We start from the raw sequence: 16590 nt of genomic DNA on the forward strand, positions 1-16590 counted from the left end.
GAGGCCGTCCCAGCCTCCGTCCCTCCAGCCAGAGGGCCGAGGACACGCGAAGGCCACACGCCCTCTCCTGCCACGGCTGCTGGCGGTGCGCGGCCACGTGATGGGATAGTGCCTGCGTGGCATTTGCTCAGACCATATCGGACCCGCAGAATCACGGTGTCAGCGTGAACTTGAAAGCCTGCATTTGCGGGAAGAGCTCATAGGAAGCTGGCCGTGTGCGTCCGTAACCGTGTGTTTCTCCCCTCCCCCCTCCTGGCGCAGGGGCCTGCTTCGGGCAGACCAGGATCAGCGTGGGCAAGGCCAACAAGAGGCTCACCTACGCGGACCAGGTCTTGCAGCTGGTGTATGAGGATGGCTCCCCCTGTCCCTCCAAGTCCGGCCTGAGGTACAAGAGCGTCATCAGCTTTGTGTGCCGGCCCGAGGCCGGGCCCACCAACAGGCCCATGCTCATCTCCCTGGAAAAACGGACGTGCACGCTCTTCTTCTCCTGGCACACGCCGCTGGCCTGCGAGCAGGTGGTGAGTCCGGGCTGCACGTGGACCTGAGAAAGGGAGGCTGGGGCCCCGAGGTCCTCCCAGCAGGTGCCTGGGTCTCGCGTCCACTCCTGGGGTCCCAGTGACTATCGTTCCACGTGCTCAGTCTTCTATAACCAGCGTTTGGGGCGATGAACCCACCCTTTGTGCTTTCTTTGGTGGTGGTGAAGCTTTTAAATTCGTGTGGGTGACATAATGAGGACTAGGAATTGTGCTGCCGACTCCAGCGGTCTCTCTCTCTCGCAGACGGAATGTTCCGTGAAGAATGGCAGCTCCATCATTGACCTGTCCCCCCTCATCCACCAAACGGGGGGCTACGAGGCGTATGACGAGAGTGAGGACGATGCCTCCGACACCAACCCCGACTACTACATCAACATCTGCCAGCCACTGAACCCCGTGCACGGGCTGGCTTGTCCCGCTGGAGCCGCCGTGTGCAAGGTGCCCGTGGACGGAACCCCCATAGTAAGTGCGGGAATGCAGGGGGGAGCCACGCCTGCAAGGTTTTTGACCACACGCCTGTGTGTGTGCTGCTTGCGTTCCCCGGAGAGGCCCTCCAGCAGAAGGCGTGGAGCCGACGGGCCGTGTTCTGGGAGCATGGGGAGGAGCAGCGCGGGGTGCTGCGTCAGGCCCCCGCTGGTGAGGGTGGCCAGTCTCTGAGCTGTGGACGGAGGTGTGAACACGTGTGTAGCCACAGGCTTGTGTGCCACGGGAGGAGTTGTGGGTGGAGAAACATTTACGTAAAGTGCAGGAAAGAACTCGGCAGAGCTGGGTTTCTGTGGATGCACATCTTCCAAAACGCAAGCGCTTTTTAAAAAATAATATTTTTATTGATTTCAGAGAGGAAGGGAGAGGGGGAGAGAGCGAGAGAGAGAGAGAAACATCAAATATGAGAATCATGGATCGGCTGCCTCCTGCACGCCCCCTACTGGGGATCAAGCCTACAACCTGGGCATGTGGCCTGACTGTGACCTCCTGGCTCACAGGTTGGCGCCCAACCACTGAGCCACGCCGGCCGGGCCGAGCACTTGCTTTAGTAAACCCGGGACAGTTAAGGGCTGACACGGCTGTGCTGACAGCTACACGTTCTGCCTCAAAAGCTTTGGTTTTATACTCGCGTTTTCAGTGTAGGTTTGCAGCTCCAGAACCTGTCTTCACGAGTTACATGCATGTTCTGTCAAACCCTGGGTAGGTGTGGTATTTAAAATGCACCTCAAAAGTGGTGCTTCTCTGTGTTCTTTAAGTAGCGAGCTCTGTTTCAGGGTCTCAGGTCCTCGTGAAAGGCGAGCGTGTCTGGAGCATCAGGAGTGGGCAGGGGAGTTGCTCGAGGGGCTGGCAGAGCCGCCGCCCTGTGGGTGGGAGGGTGGGGTGAGCCAGGCCTCGGTGGGAGGCCGTGGGAGTCCTGTCCACAGTGCAGGTTGGGGTCCTCGCTCGGTCCCCTTCTGAGACGCCCCATCTGCTGTATTATTGCCCAGCTATCCTTTCTCAGATTCTACAAACTAGCAATTTCTCTAACCGGAGAGGGTGTTGCAGTGTTGTGGCCTGAACATGCCCCACAGTGATAAACAAAGTGTTACAGCTTCATTTACACACTCATTGTGCACACGCACACACTCACACACATTCTCTATCACACACACACATTTTCTATCACACACACATTCTCTATCACACACATTCTCTATCACACACACATTCTATCATACACACATTCTCTATCATACACACATTCTCTATCACACACACACTCTATCACACACATATTCTCTATCACACACATTCTCTATCATACACACATTCTCTATCATACACACATTCTCTATCATACACACATTCTCTATCATACACACATTCTCTATCATACACACATTCTCTATCATACACACATTCTCTATCATACACACATTCTCTATCATACACACATTCTCTATCATACACACATTCTCTATCATACACACATTCTCTATCATACACACATTCTCTATCATACACACATTCTCTATCATACACACATTCTCTATCATACACACATTCTCTATCATACACACATTCTCTATCATACACACATTCTCTATCATACACACATTCTCTATCATACACACATTCTCTATCATACACACATTCTCTATCATACACACATTCTCTATCATACACACATTCTCTATCATACACACATTCTCTATCATACACACATTCTCTATCATACACACATTCTCTATCATACACACATTCTCTATCATACACACATTCTCTATCATACACACATTCTCTATCATACACACATTCTCTATCATACACACATTCTCTATCATACACACATTCTCTATCATACACACATTCTCTATCATACACACATTCTCTATCATACACACATTCTCTATCATACACACATTCTCTATCATACACACATTCTCTATCATACACACATTCTCTATCACACACACCCTTTATCACACACACACACACACACACACTCCTGGTGCTCACCTGTCTTTCCTTCATGTGTTCATTTACTCCAAAATACCTTCTGAGCAGCCCGTGTGCTGGGTGCTGTGCTGAGCTGATGGTGAAGGTGGCGCGGAGCAGGGCTGTGCCCTCCCGGTGAGGGGCAGTCGCAGGGCAGTGCTGGGCGTGAGGGTCAGCGGGGGCACGTACGGCGGTTCCCGCCTCCCACCGCCGGGTCCCAGAAGACCGTGCGACGTTCTCAGTGTGACGGAGAGGAACAGCCTGGAGTCTCTGAACATTCCAGGGGTAGAAACGGAGCCACTATTTCTAATCGTGGGGTCAAAGCGGATGCCCCCTGCATTTCCCGTGTGGCAGCTGAGTGTCGGGCCTGTGAGTGAGCTGCTGCAACAGGTTTCCTTAGACGCTGCTCATTTTCCAAACGGACGAGGAGTAAACGTGGCCATTTTGTGCGAACCTGGGGGACAGCGACTGTCCTGAAATGCGGCTGCGTTTCTCTGTTTAGGATATTGGCCGAGTCTCGGGGCCTCCGATTCTCAATCCCGTGGCTAACGAGGTCTACTTGAACTTTGAGAGCAGCACCCCTTGCTTAGCGGACAAGAATTTCAACTACACCTCGCTGATCTCCTTCCACTGCAAGAGGGGCGTGAGCATGGTGAGTGTGCCCGCGAGCATGGCGAGTGTGCCCCAAGGGGACGGGGGCTGCAGTGTGCGGGAGAGGCTGAGCTGGGACCCGCGAGGCCTGTTTCAGAGCCAGGGTGCCGAGCTCACGGTCCCCCTTGGGTCCCATGTCTGGCTGGCGTGCATCTGCCTAATTTAGTGAATGAATTCAGCACGAACCGGCCCACCCTGAGTTACAGGGCAGGTTGCACAGAGGGGCGTATTGTAACCTAAAAACACGAACAGCCCGGGTGCAGGAGCGGTACTCAGCTCTGCCTCGCAGCGTGTGAAAGGTCATGACGCGTTTTTAACCCTGACGTTGGGGGCTGATTCTGGTTGGGAGTCTGGCAGGCTTTCGGCCGCTGTGATCACCTCGAATTCATAAGTTAGTAAAACAGGAGACCCCTGGATCAACACAGGTCCCACAAAGCCGTACATTTGACTCCCGAGGAGGTTACTGACTCCTGTTCTGTGTGCGTTTAACAAAGTGGTGTTTTGTCATAGAGCCTTTGCATGTGCGTTTCTCTTGACCACCTCCCCCCGCCCGTCCCCCAGTAAGAGAGAAACTGTAATGATGGCCCCCATTTCTCTGTGGGTCAGAACCGCCAGGGACGTGCCTGTGCCCACAGCTCGGCAGCCGGTCCCTGCCCGCTGCACGGCGTGCTTTTAGCAACGAGGGCTCTCCCACTAAATGTTTGTTCCAGTTTTCTTCCTCTGTGGTTTTTATCTTCAGTTGAAATGCTTTTTTCCATTTGAGTTTCTAGGAAAAAAGATTCTCAGCAGAAACAAAAATAAAATTCCCGACCAGTCGCGCATCTGCTCTTGTGGCTGTTGCTGAGCGAGGGAGTAAAGATGGGATTGAAGCCCGCACTGTGCGCGCTGGCTGGGGGTGTCGCCTTGTACATGTCCCGTGTCTAGAAGGCGGGGGGGGGGGGGCTGCCTGGGAGCGCGTCCAAGTGCTTGCTCCCCTCCTCGCAGGGTCTGTTTCACACATGTCTCTGTTGTGACATGGAGGGCAGGTCACCCGGGGACCTGGTGGTCCGCGGCCAGCACCTGTTCCTTGGGTGCGGGGAGGGTGCCGCAGCCCCAGGGCCCAGTCTCGGCCCTTGCGGGGTTGCGAGCAGGGGGAGGCGCTGGGTCTAACCCAGGAGCTTGTGCTCTACCCCACAGGGGACCCCGGAGCTGCTGAGGGTTAGCGACTGTGACTTCGTGTTCGAGTGGGAGACGCCGCTGGTCTGTCCGGACGAGGTGAGGACGGAGGGCTGCTCCCTGATGGACGAGCAGCTCGACTACAGCTTCAACCTGTCCAGCTTGTCCAAGAGCACCTTCAAGGTAACTGCCCGGCCCTCGCCTCTGCGTGGGCATGTGCCCTGAGGCGGGCATGGGGTGGCGCACTTAGCCGCCGCCTGGGGACATGGACGGGCCGGCCTGTGGGGGTCCTGGGGGCATGGATGGGTTGCCTGTGGGGTTCTGGAACATGTGGCGAACCAGCCACGCTGACACAGCTGTGCCCCTGGGTTGGAGCTCTCACTCCATAGGGCCTATGAGGATTCAGTGACCCTTTGGGGCCACCAGTGAGGACCAGGTGGCTCAGGACGTGCTGGGGACCACGTACCGCAGGGGCAGGGCCAGGGCTGGTGGCTGGCGGAGGCGTGTGGAGTGCCACGTTAGCCCAGCCGACTCTAGGAAAGAAGCGGCTTTCTCACTGGTCACAGAGGCGGGTGCAGGGCGATGGAGGCCCCCGACCGGGGCACCTTGAAGCTAGTGTGGGGCCCGTCTGCTCCAGTTGGTGTGACACGGATGGTTTTCTATGGCGATGAGGCCATGGCCAGCTCAGGTTACTGGTGGTTGGGGGCCCTAGGCCTCCAGGCCTATGATCTGGGTGTGACCGAGTCATACAGCTGTGGGCCATGCCCAAGAGACCCGCACCTCCTGGGGAGGGCATGCCCCGGACCCTGTAAACAGAGATCTTGCCCAGGCCCAGGCCCTCCCAACAGGTGTGCAGTAGGTGGAGTCTGCAAAGGGCAGGCAAGCCAGGAAGGGAAGGTGCACGCTTACTCAGGGAGCGCCCACTCTGCTCGTTAGCGTAGGCCTCACCACCCCCGGGTCCTGGAGGGAGACGGGCTCCAGAAGTGGGCTGAGCGGCCTGAGGTCTCCCAGCTGCTCTCTGTCCCAGGCCCAGCTGCTCTCGAATCATTGATCAGCTGCCTGGGAGGCCGGCAGGTGCTGCCCCAGGAGGCAGGAGAAAGAAGCAGGCAGGGGAGGGTGGGGGGCCAGGAGGAGAAGCAGGCTGGCCTGGGTGGAGGGAGGGGGGTTTTCCATGCCCTGGGAGGTGCCCAGCGAGCAGGCAGAAGGTCGGGACTCAGAGCAGGGGGCAAGCCCGAGGCTGATGCACATGCGGGTGCAGCCCTGCCTCCTGCTCACGCTGCCTCCCGGCAGGGGCAGCCCACTCACAGCCCCACGTGGTGTCCTCTGTCCAGGTGACTCGAGACTCGCGCACCTACAGCGTGGGCGTGTGCACGGCGGCCGCGGGGCTGGACGAGGGCGGCTGCAAGGACGGAGGCGTCTGCCTGCTCTCCGGGAGCAAGGGCGTGTCTTTCGGGCGGCTGGCGTCTATGAGGCTGGACTATAGGCACCAGGACGAGGCTGTCATTTTAAGTTATGCCAACGGCGACACCTGCCCTCCAGGTAAGGCTTGGTGGCGGGGACATCTGCGTTCCCAGTAAAGGTGGCATTAGACCGGGCGGCGGGAGGAAACGGGAGGGAAGCGCCCCACTGTGAGCGCCGAGACGTGGATGGGACACGGGACGCCACGTCCCACAGCCCTGGGAGCGGAGCTCAGGCTGGAGACACTCAGGCCTGGGGGCTGCTGCCACACTGGACGGGAGACCTGGGGTCCGAGGGGGTCCAGGGGGACCCTCCTGTAGGGGGTCCTCCATGGGCAGCACTAGGCCATCCGTCATCGCACCGCAAAGCACAGTGCCGGCAACCCGGGTTATGCTGCTGTCCTTCTTTCCAGAAACCGAGGAGGGCGACCCCTGTGTGTTCCCCTTCACTTTCAACGGGAAGAGCTACGAGGAGTGCGTGCTGGAGAACAGGGTGCGGCTGTGGTGCGCCACCACGGCCAACTATGACCGCGACCGCGAGTGGGGCTTCTGCAGGCAGTGTGAGTACCATGGACTGTGAGTGGGGCTCCTGCAGGCAGTGTGAGTACCATGGACTGTGAGGGGGGCTCCTGCAGGCAGTGTGAGTACCAGGCACTGTGAGTGGGGCTCCTGCAGGCAGTGTGAGTACCATGGACTGTGAGTGGGGCTCCTGCAGGCAGTGTGAGTACCATGGACTGTGAGTGGGGCTCCTGCAGGCAGTGTGAGTACCATGGACTGTGAGTGGGGCTCCTGCAGGCAGTGTGAGTACCATGGACTGTGAGTGGGGCTCCTGCAGGCAGTGTGAGTACCATGGACTGTGAGTGGGGCTCCTGCAGGCAGTGTGAGTACCATGGACTGTGAGTGGGGCTCCTGCAGGCAGTGTGAGTACCATGGACTGTGAGTGGGGCTCCTGCAGGCAGTGTGAGTACCATGGACTGTGAGTGGGGCTCCTGCAGGCAGTGTGAGTACCATGGACTGTGAGTGGGGCTCCTGCAGGCAGTGTGAGTACCATGGACTGTGAGTGGGGCTCCTGCAGGCAGTGTGAGTACCATGGACTGTGAGTGGGGCTCCTGCAGGCAGTGTGAGTACCATGGACTGTGAGTGGGGCTCCTGCAGGCAGTGTGAGTACCATGGACTGTGAGTGGGGCTCCTGCAGGCAGTGTGAGTACCATGGACTGTGAGTGGGGCTCCTGCAGGCAGTGTGAGTACCATGGACTGTGAGTGGGGCTCCTGCAGGCAGTGTGAGTACCATGGACTGTGAGTGGGGCTCCTGCAGGCAGTGTGAGTACCATGGACTGTGAGTGGGGCTCCTGCAGGCAGTGTGAGTACCATGGACTGTGAGTGGGGCTCCTGCAGGCAGTGTGAGTACCATGGACTGTGAGTGGGGCTCCTGCAGGCAGTGTGAGTACCATGGACTGTGAGTGGGGCTCCTGCAGGCAGTGTGAGTACCATGGACTGTGAGTGGGGCTCCTGCAGGCAGTGTGAGTACCATGGACTGTGAGTGGGGCTCCTGCAGGCAGTGTGAGTACCATGGACTGTGAGTGGGGCTCCTGCAGGCAGTGTGAGTACCATGGACTGTGAGTGGGGCTCCTGCAGGCAGTGTGAGTACCATGGACTGTGAGTGGGGCTCCTGCAGGCAGTGTGAGTACCATGGACTGTGAGTGGGGCTCCTGCAGGCAGTGTGAGTACCATGGACTGTGAGTGGGGCTCCTGCAGGCAGTGTGAGTACCATGGACTGTGAGTGGGGCTCCTGCAGGCAGTGTGAGTACCATGGACTGTGAGTGGGGCTCCTGCAGGCAGTGTGAGTACCATGGACTGTGAGTGGGGCTCCTGCAGGCAGTGTGAGTACCATGGACTGTGAGTGGGGCTCCTGCAGGCAGTGTGAGTACCATGGACTGTGAGTGGGGCTCCTGCAGGCAGTGTGAGTACCATGGACTGTGAGTGGGGCTCCTGCAGGCAGTGTGAGTACCATGGACTGTGAGTGGGGCTCCTGCAGGCAGTGTGAGTACCATGGACTGTGAGTGGGGCTCCTGCAGGCAGTGTGAGTACCATGGACTGTGAGTGGCAGTTTGAGGACAGCGTGAGACACGGCCGTGTGTAGTCTGATGGTCCCCCCGCTGCTCCCCAGCCAACAGCCACCGGACGTCCGCTATCATCTTTAAGTGCGACGAGGAAGCCGATATTGGGAGGCCACAGGTCTTCAGTGAGACGCGTGGGTGCGAGGTGACGTTTGAGTGGAAAACCAAAGTGGTCTGCCCTCCAAAGAAGATGGAGTGCAAGTTCATCCAGGGGCACAAGACCTACGACCTGCGGCTGCTGTCCTCCCTCACCGGGTCCTGGTTCTTCGACCACGAGGGAGCCTCGTGAGTACCTCCCCCCTCACCAGCCGAGTCGACCTGCGGCGGTAGTGGGCCGTCTTTGTTTGAAAAGCTGTGTTAGCTGCAGGCAGGTGCTGTGGCACCTTCATTGTCATGCTTGGGCTTTTCTTTATCTATTTTTTTGAAACACATTTTTTAAATTGATTTCAGAGAGGAAGAGAGAGGGAGAAAGAGAGAAACATCAATGATGAGAGCCCTAACTGGTTTGGCTCAGTGGATGGAGCATCGGCCTGTGGATTGAAGGGTCCCAGGTTTGATTCCAGTCAAGGGCACATGCCCAGGTTGCCGGTTCGATCCCCAGTAGGGAGCGTGCAAGAGGCAGCCGATCAATGATTCTCGCTCATCATTGATGTTTCTATCTCTCCCACTCCCTCTCTGAACTCAATAAGAATATGAAATACATTTTAAAAAAAAGAAAGGAAGACCTGTGCATTAAAAAAAAAGAAAGAAAGAAACATCAATGATGAGAGAGAATCATTGATCAGCTGCCTCCTCGTCCCCTATTGGGGATTGAGCCCACAACCCGGGTGTGTGCCCTTGATCGGAATCGAACCCAGGACCCTTCAGTCTGCAGGCTGACGCTCTATCCACTGAGCCACACCTGCTAGAGCAGGCGTGGCCTTTCCTGAGAGCCGCGGAGAGAGCTGCTCCGGTGAGTGGGGCCGAGGCTGACCGCCCTCTGTGGTTTCACAGGTACTACATAAACTTGTGCCAGAAAGTAAACAAGGGGCCCCTGGACTGCTCGGACAGGGCCAGCATTTGCAAGAAGAGCGCCTCTGGGGACGTGCAGGTGCTGGGGCTGGTGCACACGCAGAAGCTGGACGTCGTTGGTACGGCCGGGGCCTCGTGGCTCGGGCTGCGTGGCGTGGAGGTTGTGGGGGGTGTTCTCCAGGGCCCGGGAGGGTCGGTGCAGACTTTGGGTGGAACTCGCAGGCACTATTCCCAGGACCATGTCTCAGGCCTCCTGGAACTCCTGGGACGGCGAAGGAGGGGCTGCCGGCACAGTGCTGAGCGCGCTCTCCCGCCTCCGGGTTTGGTGTTCCTGTCACACACACGGAGGCCACGACTAGTCCTGAAAAGGGAGCAGGAGGCTGGGGTCGGACCCAGGTCTCTGTGTGAGCAGTGGGGCCAGGAGGCCCTCACGGGCGGCCCAGGTGCCGATGCCCCGGCGATGAGTTTCCAGAAAGCCCAGCATTCTTTCTGTCCGGGTCCCTAGTGCAGATCTGGATTCCTGACTTGGAAGGTTTTCACGCTCTATGAGAACGAATGGCTTTCCCATCACTGTGTGTTTCAGATGACAAAATCATCGTGACGTATTCAAAAGGCGACGCGTGTGGTGAAAACAAGACTGCGTCTACCGTCATAGAACTGACCTGTGCGAAGACCGTGGGCAGGCCCGCCTTCAGGAGGTGAGGGCGGGCGCGGGCCGTGGGGCGTGGCGGGGGCTCCACAGGTTTCTCTCTGGTCTTCCCGGTGTGTGGATGTGTGAGCAGGAAGAGGATGCTGGTGGCCATGCTGGGGAGGGGCTGGCGCTGAGATTTCGGGCCTGGGCTGGGGGGGCAGGGCTGCTCCCCACAAGGAAAATGCATGGGGACACACGGTGACTAGACCAGAGCAACCACGGGAGGTGGCATGTCACTGGCCTCCGTCCTTGGAAGTCACGGAGCCAAAAGGGCGCTGATCGTGTTAAGTGCGGGCCCACGGGCAGGTGGGTGGCACCTGGGAGGCTCTTGGAATTTACTAGAATTCTCCAGGTAGTTCTGCATCTGGCCTGAGGGAAGTGTGGCCAGCAGAGGGAGCATGTGAGCTGCTATTTGTGAACAAAGAATCCCTTCCCTCCAGAGCTGAGCTTGCGAAAGGGAAGACCCAGGAGTTGTCCACTGTCCACGGCGTGGTCAATTTATGAGTCTCAACACTTGTCAAACAAGAATTCAAAAATCTAGGAGCAAATTTTTTTTGGCTTTTCGATGTTGCACGGTTTCTAAATTTAAGGAATTGTATTAAATTGTTGCCTACCTTTCCACGTTGCTGATGTACCGGCTGGTCCTCTTTCCTGAGACGGTTTTGTGGAAAGTGAACAAAAGAGCCGTCTTAGCCAGAGCTGCCTGCCTGTGGGGGGAGAGGGCTGGAACCTGAAGGCAGACGGGGCCTGTGGCTGTGTGCCATCTCCTCAGGAAGCCTGCCTGGCCCTGGGTGTGACCGTCCCCGCACCCCTCCAGGTTCGACGTGGACACCTGCACCTACCACTTCAGCTGGGACTCACGGGCTGCCTGCGCCGTGAAGCCCCAGGAGGTGCAGATGGTGAACGGGACCATCACCAACCCCGTCAACGGCAAGAGCGTCAGCCTCGGGGACATTTACTTTAAGTAAGTGAGCATTTCCTCCGAGTGCGGCCGTGTGTTCCAGATCCGCCCGGCAGCTCAGGTCTCTGCCTGGCGGGAGCTCCACAAGATAAACCGGCCGCGGGCCCGTACTGTGCCCAGGCTGTCGGCCCGGCAGCTGGGGTCTCTGCCTGGCGGGAGCTCCACAAGATAAACCGGCCGCGGGCCCGTACTGTGCCCAGGCTGTCGGCCCGGCAGCTGGGGTCTCTGCCTGGCGGGAGCTCCACAAGATAAACCGGCCGAGGGCCCGTACTGTGCCCAGGCTGTCGGCACAGTCTGCTCAACCAAGGGAAAACTGCTCAACTCCTAGGTTTTAACACCAAGGAAGGTGAATCCTCTTGAGTGTAAAAATAAAGGCGCTCCGCCCCCCCCACTTTACGACAACCCCGGGGTTGAAGCCAAAGCTTTCAGAAACAATTCTTGATCAGGGATCTATGAGCTTATCAGCTTCTGAAAAACTGATCAGCATCTTGGCAGTGTCACCGGGAGGTTCTTGGGGTCAGGAGGCCCGGTGCATGGCAGGGCCGGGGCAGGGCGAGGCGGTGTGTGCCGTGCAGTTCGAAGAAGGCGCACTGTGCAGAGTGCCAGGTGGTGGGGGACGGAAGTCTGCCCACCAGGGTCCTCGCGGGCCTGGGAGGACGGGGGCGTCCTGCCGTCCGCACCTGCTCCCAGGACTGTGGGTCTATAGTAAACAGCTTTCTTTTTAAAAACATGTTTGTGTTGATTTCAGAGAGGAAGCGGGGGGGCGGGGGTGTGGCTAGAAACATCAATGATGAGAATCATCGATCAGCTGCCTCCTGCACGCCTCCGACGGGATCCAGCCCGCAACCTGGGCGCGTGCCCTGACCGGGGATGGAACTGTGACCTCCTGGTTCATAGGTTGACACTTACCCACTGAGCCACGCTGGCCGGGTGTAAACAGCTTTGTTAAAGGACTGCCGGAGTCACTGCTGCCTTTTCTGTCTCTCCAGGCAGTTCAGTGCCTCCGGGGACATTCGGACCAACGGGGACAAGTACCTGTATGAGATCCAGCTTTCTTCCATCACAAGCTCCAACAACCCGGCCTGCTACGGGGCCAGCGTCTGCCAGGTGAAATCCAATGACCAGCACTTCAGCAGGAAAGTGGGGACTTCCGATAAAACCAAATACTACATTCAAGGTAATTGCGTTTTCCCATTGTTCTATTTTACTCCCTTGAAGGAAGAGCTTTAAAATATTCATGAAGTCCCCTCAGTTGAAATCTCAGATCCTTTTTTATTTTATTTTAATGTCTTGATTTTAAAATTAAAAAAAAAATATCTAAGCCCTGGTATTATTCTTGCCTTGTGTGCATCCATCCCAGTGGCTTGAACAGCCTGGGTCCCAGGGCTCCCCTCTCTGATCTGTCTGCCTCACACACTACCCTCCCGGCCTCCCCGCTGTGGCTGACTGAACAGTTCCAATCGCCGACAGAGTGGGGAGGGGACTGAATCCACACAAGGCTGCCTCACTTCTAACACCAACTGCTAGTTTGGGGGGTTCCCATCGCCAGCCTCAGGTTTGATAATTCCCTAGAAGGGCTCTGAGACTCACTGAGAGCTCTTAGTCCCGGTGTGGTTCATTCCAGTGAAAGGATGTAGATGAAAATCAGCCAAAGGAAGAAGCATGCAGGGCAGGTTCAGGAGGTAGCCAGACCCCCTGCTATTCTCCCTGCGGGATTGGGGTGTGTACGTTCCCAGGTCAGTGTGTGACACAGTGCGCCCAGTATTGCCAACCAAGGGGCTCACTGCCCCCTGGGGGCCAGGGCTTTTATTGAGGCTCCATTACGTTGGTTTGGTTGGTTAATTGGTTGGTTGATTGATTGGCTGATTGGTTGGTTGGTTGATTGGCTGTCTGGCTGGTTAATTAAATAGTTGGCTTGCTGGCTGGCTGGTTGATTGGATGGTTGGTTGGTTACCTAGTTGATTGATTAGCTGGGTGGTTGGTTGGTTGATTGGCTGGTTGATTGGTCAGTTGGCTAGCTGGTTGGTTGGTTGCTCACTTGGTTTATTCCAGTCTCCAGGTAGGCCAGTACCACCTCGCCAGCTGCCACCCCAGGTCCTATTGTTACCTGAGAACAAAGCCAGCCCCCTTCAGCCAAGGCTCGGGCTGCCTTGCACACTGACTTAGGGGAGAGGCTCCATCGTGTGTGCCAGGTGGCCTCTGAGGAAGAACACACAGGGGACATTTGATGAGGGACCCTTCTGCTTGACTTGAAGTCTTTGCAAACTTTATAAACTTTGAGAAGATGAACTGTTACTGAAATAGTGGTGATAACGTTGCTGTGTTGTGTGCTCGCCTTCCTTTCTGACAGATGGGGATCTGGATGTGGTGTTTTCCTCGTCCTCCAAATGTGGGAAAGATAAGACAAAAACGGTCTCTTCCACCATCTTCTTCCACTGTGACCCTTTGGTGAAGGAGGGGATCCCCGAGTTCAACCACGAGACCGCCGACTGCCAGTACCTCTTCTCCTGGTACACCTCCGCCGTGTGTCCGCTGGGGTAAGTGCGGCCTCCCGGTGCTGGTGGGAGCTTGTTCTCGGTCACTTTCCTCTCTGGATGGACACTTACCAGCTTTACCCCCCACCTCCTCGCTCAGAACTCAGCTCCAGCATGAGTGTGTGTGTGTTTTCCGCCCAGTGTTTTGTTGTGGAAAGAATTCAAACATGAACAAACCCAAAGGAGTGGTAGAGGTAAACCCTAGTAGCCAGAACTGGCTTCAGCAGTTGTCCATGTCCTGTCTCCTTGGTCCGCTCCTTGTCACTGCGCCCCCGGCCACTCCCCTCCCAGCAGTGTCGGCGCGAGAGCACCTTGGGCCCCGAGTGCCTCTCTCTTCTCATGTCTTCTTCCAGCAGCGTGTCCCCTTGGTGGTCCCTGGGAGGTGGCAGCTTCATCCCATCTTTGTTCCCAGCTAATCTTTTGTTTTCTAGTACAAACTACTGTGTGGTTAACGTCACTTTAACTCGAGGGAAGTATTTTCTGCCCTGAGGGCTTCTTGTTGAGGGAAGGGAGCTGGCAGCCTCCGTGGCCTCGGGAACTGCCTCTCTGGTGCCCACCCCTGGTTCCCTGGCCCAGCTGTGGTGCCAGGTTTAGGGCCTCATCCAAAGCAGAGCGCATCCATGGCTCTCCTCTTCGATTGCTCTCTTTCTGTCTCATCCACGTGACCATATTACAGAAGCTTTCTATTCTCTGTCCTGAGACAAGATCAGGAGAAAACTGCTTTCCTGCCTGTAATCGCTTTCCTTCGTTGCTTGAAGGACCCTGCAGTCAGCAGAGAACGATGGCAGGGACCATGCCAGGACAGCCCCGGCCCCACCCTTGAGATCTTAAATCTGACATTGGTTTTGTCTTTTACTCTGTGGCCGCTAGTCCAGCAAAAAAAGAGTCATCCTTGTCCTAACTTTCCCAGGAGCAGGGATGTAAAGCAAGGCTCAACTAGTTTCTGTACGTGGCGCCATCTAACCGGCACACGTGGTGCGTTCAGCTAGGAACAGTGACAGGAGAGTCACTGGAAAGTAGAAATACATTTGGAGAGAAAATCACACTTCTCAGTACTCATGGGTCACTGGAGGGACCAGAAGTAGAAATCAGATGACACTGGGGCCTGGGTGACGAGCAACATCCGACGTCAAGCCCCAGTGCGTGGCGGTGTCCCCGGCGCCGGCTGGTCCTGGCTTGGGGGGTCTCTGGCTCTGAGGGCAGAGTCTTCAGAGCATCTCCCAGGTCCCGCCCACTCCTTGCTTCTGTGCCCCGAGGCCCTACAGAGGGACAGGCCGGACCGAGGAGCGCGTCCCTCAAAGCTCAGCTTTCTCATTCCTTCTGTCCCCGTGGCTCCAAGCTGGGTGTTCAGCCTGCTTCCCGATGCTGCTGCCTGGACTCGTAATCAAGACAGTTTCGAGTTGGGGTTTCGTGTCTGGTGGATCTCGTGTTGTGGTGTGACGTGTGGTGTGGCCATCAGAGCCACTCCCGAGGGGGCACTGCTGGTCCCCGCTGTGGCGGCAGGCCCCCGAGTGACGTGCCTTCCTTCCAGGCCGGGCTTCGACAGCGAGGACGCTGGAGCGGACGCGCCGGCGCGCACGGGGCTCTCGGAGCGGAGCCAGGCGGTGGGCGCGGTGCTCAGCCTGCTGCTGGTGGCGCTCACGGGCTGCCTGCTGACCCTGCTGCTCTACAAAAAGGAAAGGCGGTAAGGAGAGGGGGGAGGGCAGTGGGCAGAATCGCATCTAGGGTTCAGTTTTTTGGGGGGCCCAACAGCAACCAGATCCCAAAGTTAAAACCAGAGGGTGGCTTCCAGTTGAGTTTTATAAATGCCTGCATTTCTGTGATGAGGTGTCCCGGGTGCCCAGAGCCATGACCCTGTCCCAGGTGCTCCGCCAGACTCCGCCCTCATGCCATGGCTGCGCTCTGCGCTCTGGCCTGGCCGGCCGGTTCCCGGGGCGCCTGGATGTCCAAAGAGGGACAGCAAGCTAAGCACCTGCCACGAGCAGACTTCCTCCCGATCTAGCTCCCTCCCTCCCCTTGTCCCTCGTAAAGTAATTGCCTACAGGCACCTGCTGCGGGCAGGGGCTCGTCACTCATCGCGTGTGACTTCCCATCGGGTTTCCACGTCACACGTGACAGGCGTGCAGCTTGGAGCCCTATGGGGGGGGTCAGCCCTGGGCCGGGCAGAGGAGCAGGCCAGCTCTGGGCTCCCTGTCCTCTCTCATCTGCCGTGAGCCAGAGGCCAGCAGAGGGCTTGGGCGTGAGCCGTCTGGGGGTTAGTCACCCACGCAGTGGCCCTGGCAGCCTCGGTGCAGCCTTGGGGCTCAGGAAGGTGTCCCGACTCGTTCATGCGTGGAAAAGCGGAAGCACGATGCCCGATAGCTTGCTCCAGGCCTCGCTGGGCCGCCAAGCGGTGGGGCAGGAGCTGACCCCCTTCTGTCTGATTCCATGGTGTTCTGGCCGCCGCCCTGGGTTTAGCGCTCCTGTGTGTGGAGAGGCAGGCGGGCGGGCCGCACCTTCCCCGTTAGGCTGGGAGCCCTGCTCGGTCCGCCTGGAGTAACTGGTCTCTTGCAGGGAAACGGTGCTGAGTAAGCTCACCAGCTGCTGTAGAGGAAGTGCAAACGTGTCCTACAAATACTCCAAGGTACGTCCCCACCCCCCCCAGGAGGGCTGTGGGTGGGGGGCTGTGCTGTCGGTGATGAGAGGAACATCATCACCAGCAGCTGGAGATAGGAAGGGAAAGCCGTCGGTGGCTTTTAGCCTGAACACAAGTCCGTCTTTTATTCCTTCTGTCCTCACCGAGGAGGCAGCTGGTTTCTGAGCACCTCACGTCGGTGGCTCCTACTTTTGGGCTGTTCTGAACCCGTGTTCTCGATGGTGGAAGCTTTTGTGCCTCTGGCATTTGGGTGATTTCCTTCGAGGCACGTTTCCAGGAAAGAGGACCAAAGGGCATAATGTGCTCACGGCTCCTGATGTTACTGCCAAGTTGCCTGCTAAAGGCTTATCTCAGCTGGACCCCGACTCGCAGCCTTCCC

The 16590-nt window shown here is 57.4% G+C and overlaps 1 protein-coding gene across 1 annotated transcript in view; it reads left to right on the top strand.

Annotated features, from left to right (window-relative positions):
* The window catches only part of IGF2R (insulin-like growth factor 2 receptor), a gene marked incomplete at both ends in the record, with an annotated part of 72015 nt that overhangs the window by 54919 nt on the left and 506 nt on the right, over nucleotides 1-16590 (top strand). Inside the window, 14 exons of the mRNA XM_014546938.1 lie at nucleotides 237-518; nucleotides 780-998; nucleotides 3502-3651; nucleotides 4827-4988; nucleotides 6137-6344; nucleotides 6676-6822; nucleotides 8430-8664; nucleotides 9373-9509; nucleotides 9974-10088; nucleotides 10899-11045; nucleotides 12032-12219; nucleotides 13393-13579; nucleotides 15108-15260; nucleotides 16130-16199. Of these exons, the coding sequence (XP_014402424.1) occupies nucleotides 237-518; nucleotides 780-998; nucleotides 3502-3651; nucleotides 4827-4988; nucleotides 6137-6344; nucleotides 6676-6822; nucleotides 8430-8664; nucleotides 9373-9509; nucleotides 9974-10088; nucleotides 10899-11045; nucleotides 12032-12219; nucleotides 13393-13579; nucleotides 15108-15260; nucleotides 16130-16199 (2400 nt within the window). The remainder of the gene's footprint in view (nucleotides 1-236; nucleotides 519-779; nucleotides 999-3501; nucleotides 3652-4826; nucleotides 4989-6136; nucleotides 6345-6675; nucleotides 6823-8429; nucleotides 8665-9372; nucleotides 9510-9973; nucleotides 10089-10898; nucleotides 11046-12031; nucleotides 12220-13392; nucleotides 13580-15107; nucleotides 15261-16129; nucleotides 16200-16590) is intronic.

This window comes from Myotis brandtii, unplaced genomic scaffold (assembly GCF_000412655.1).
Source record: "Myotis brandtii unplaced genomic scaffold, ASM41265v1 scaffold458, whole genome shotgun sequence".
Lineage (NCBI taxonomy): Eukaryota > Metazoa > Chordata > Mammalia > Chiroptera > Vespertilionidae > Myotis > Myotis brandtii.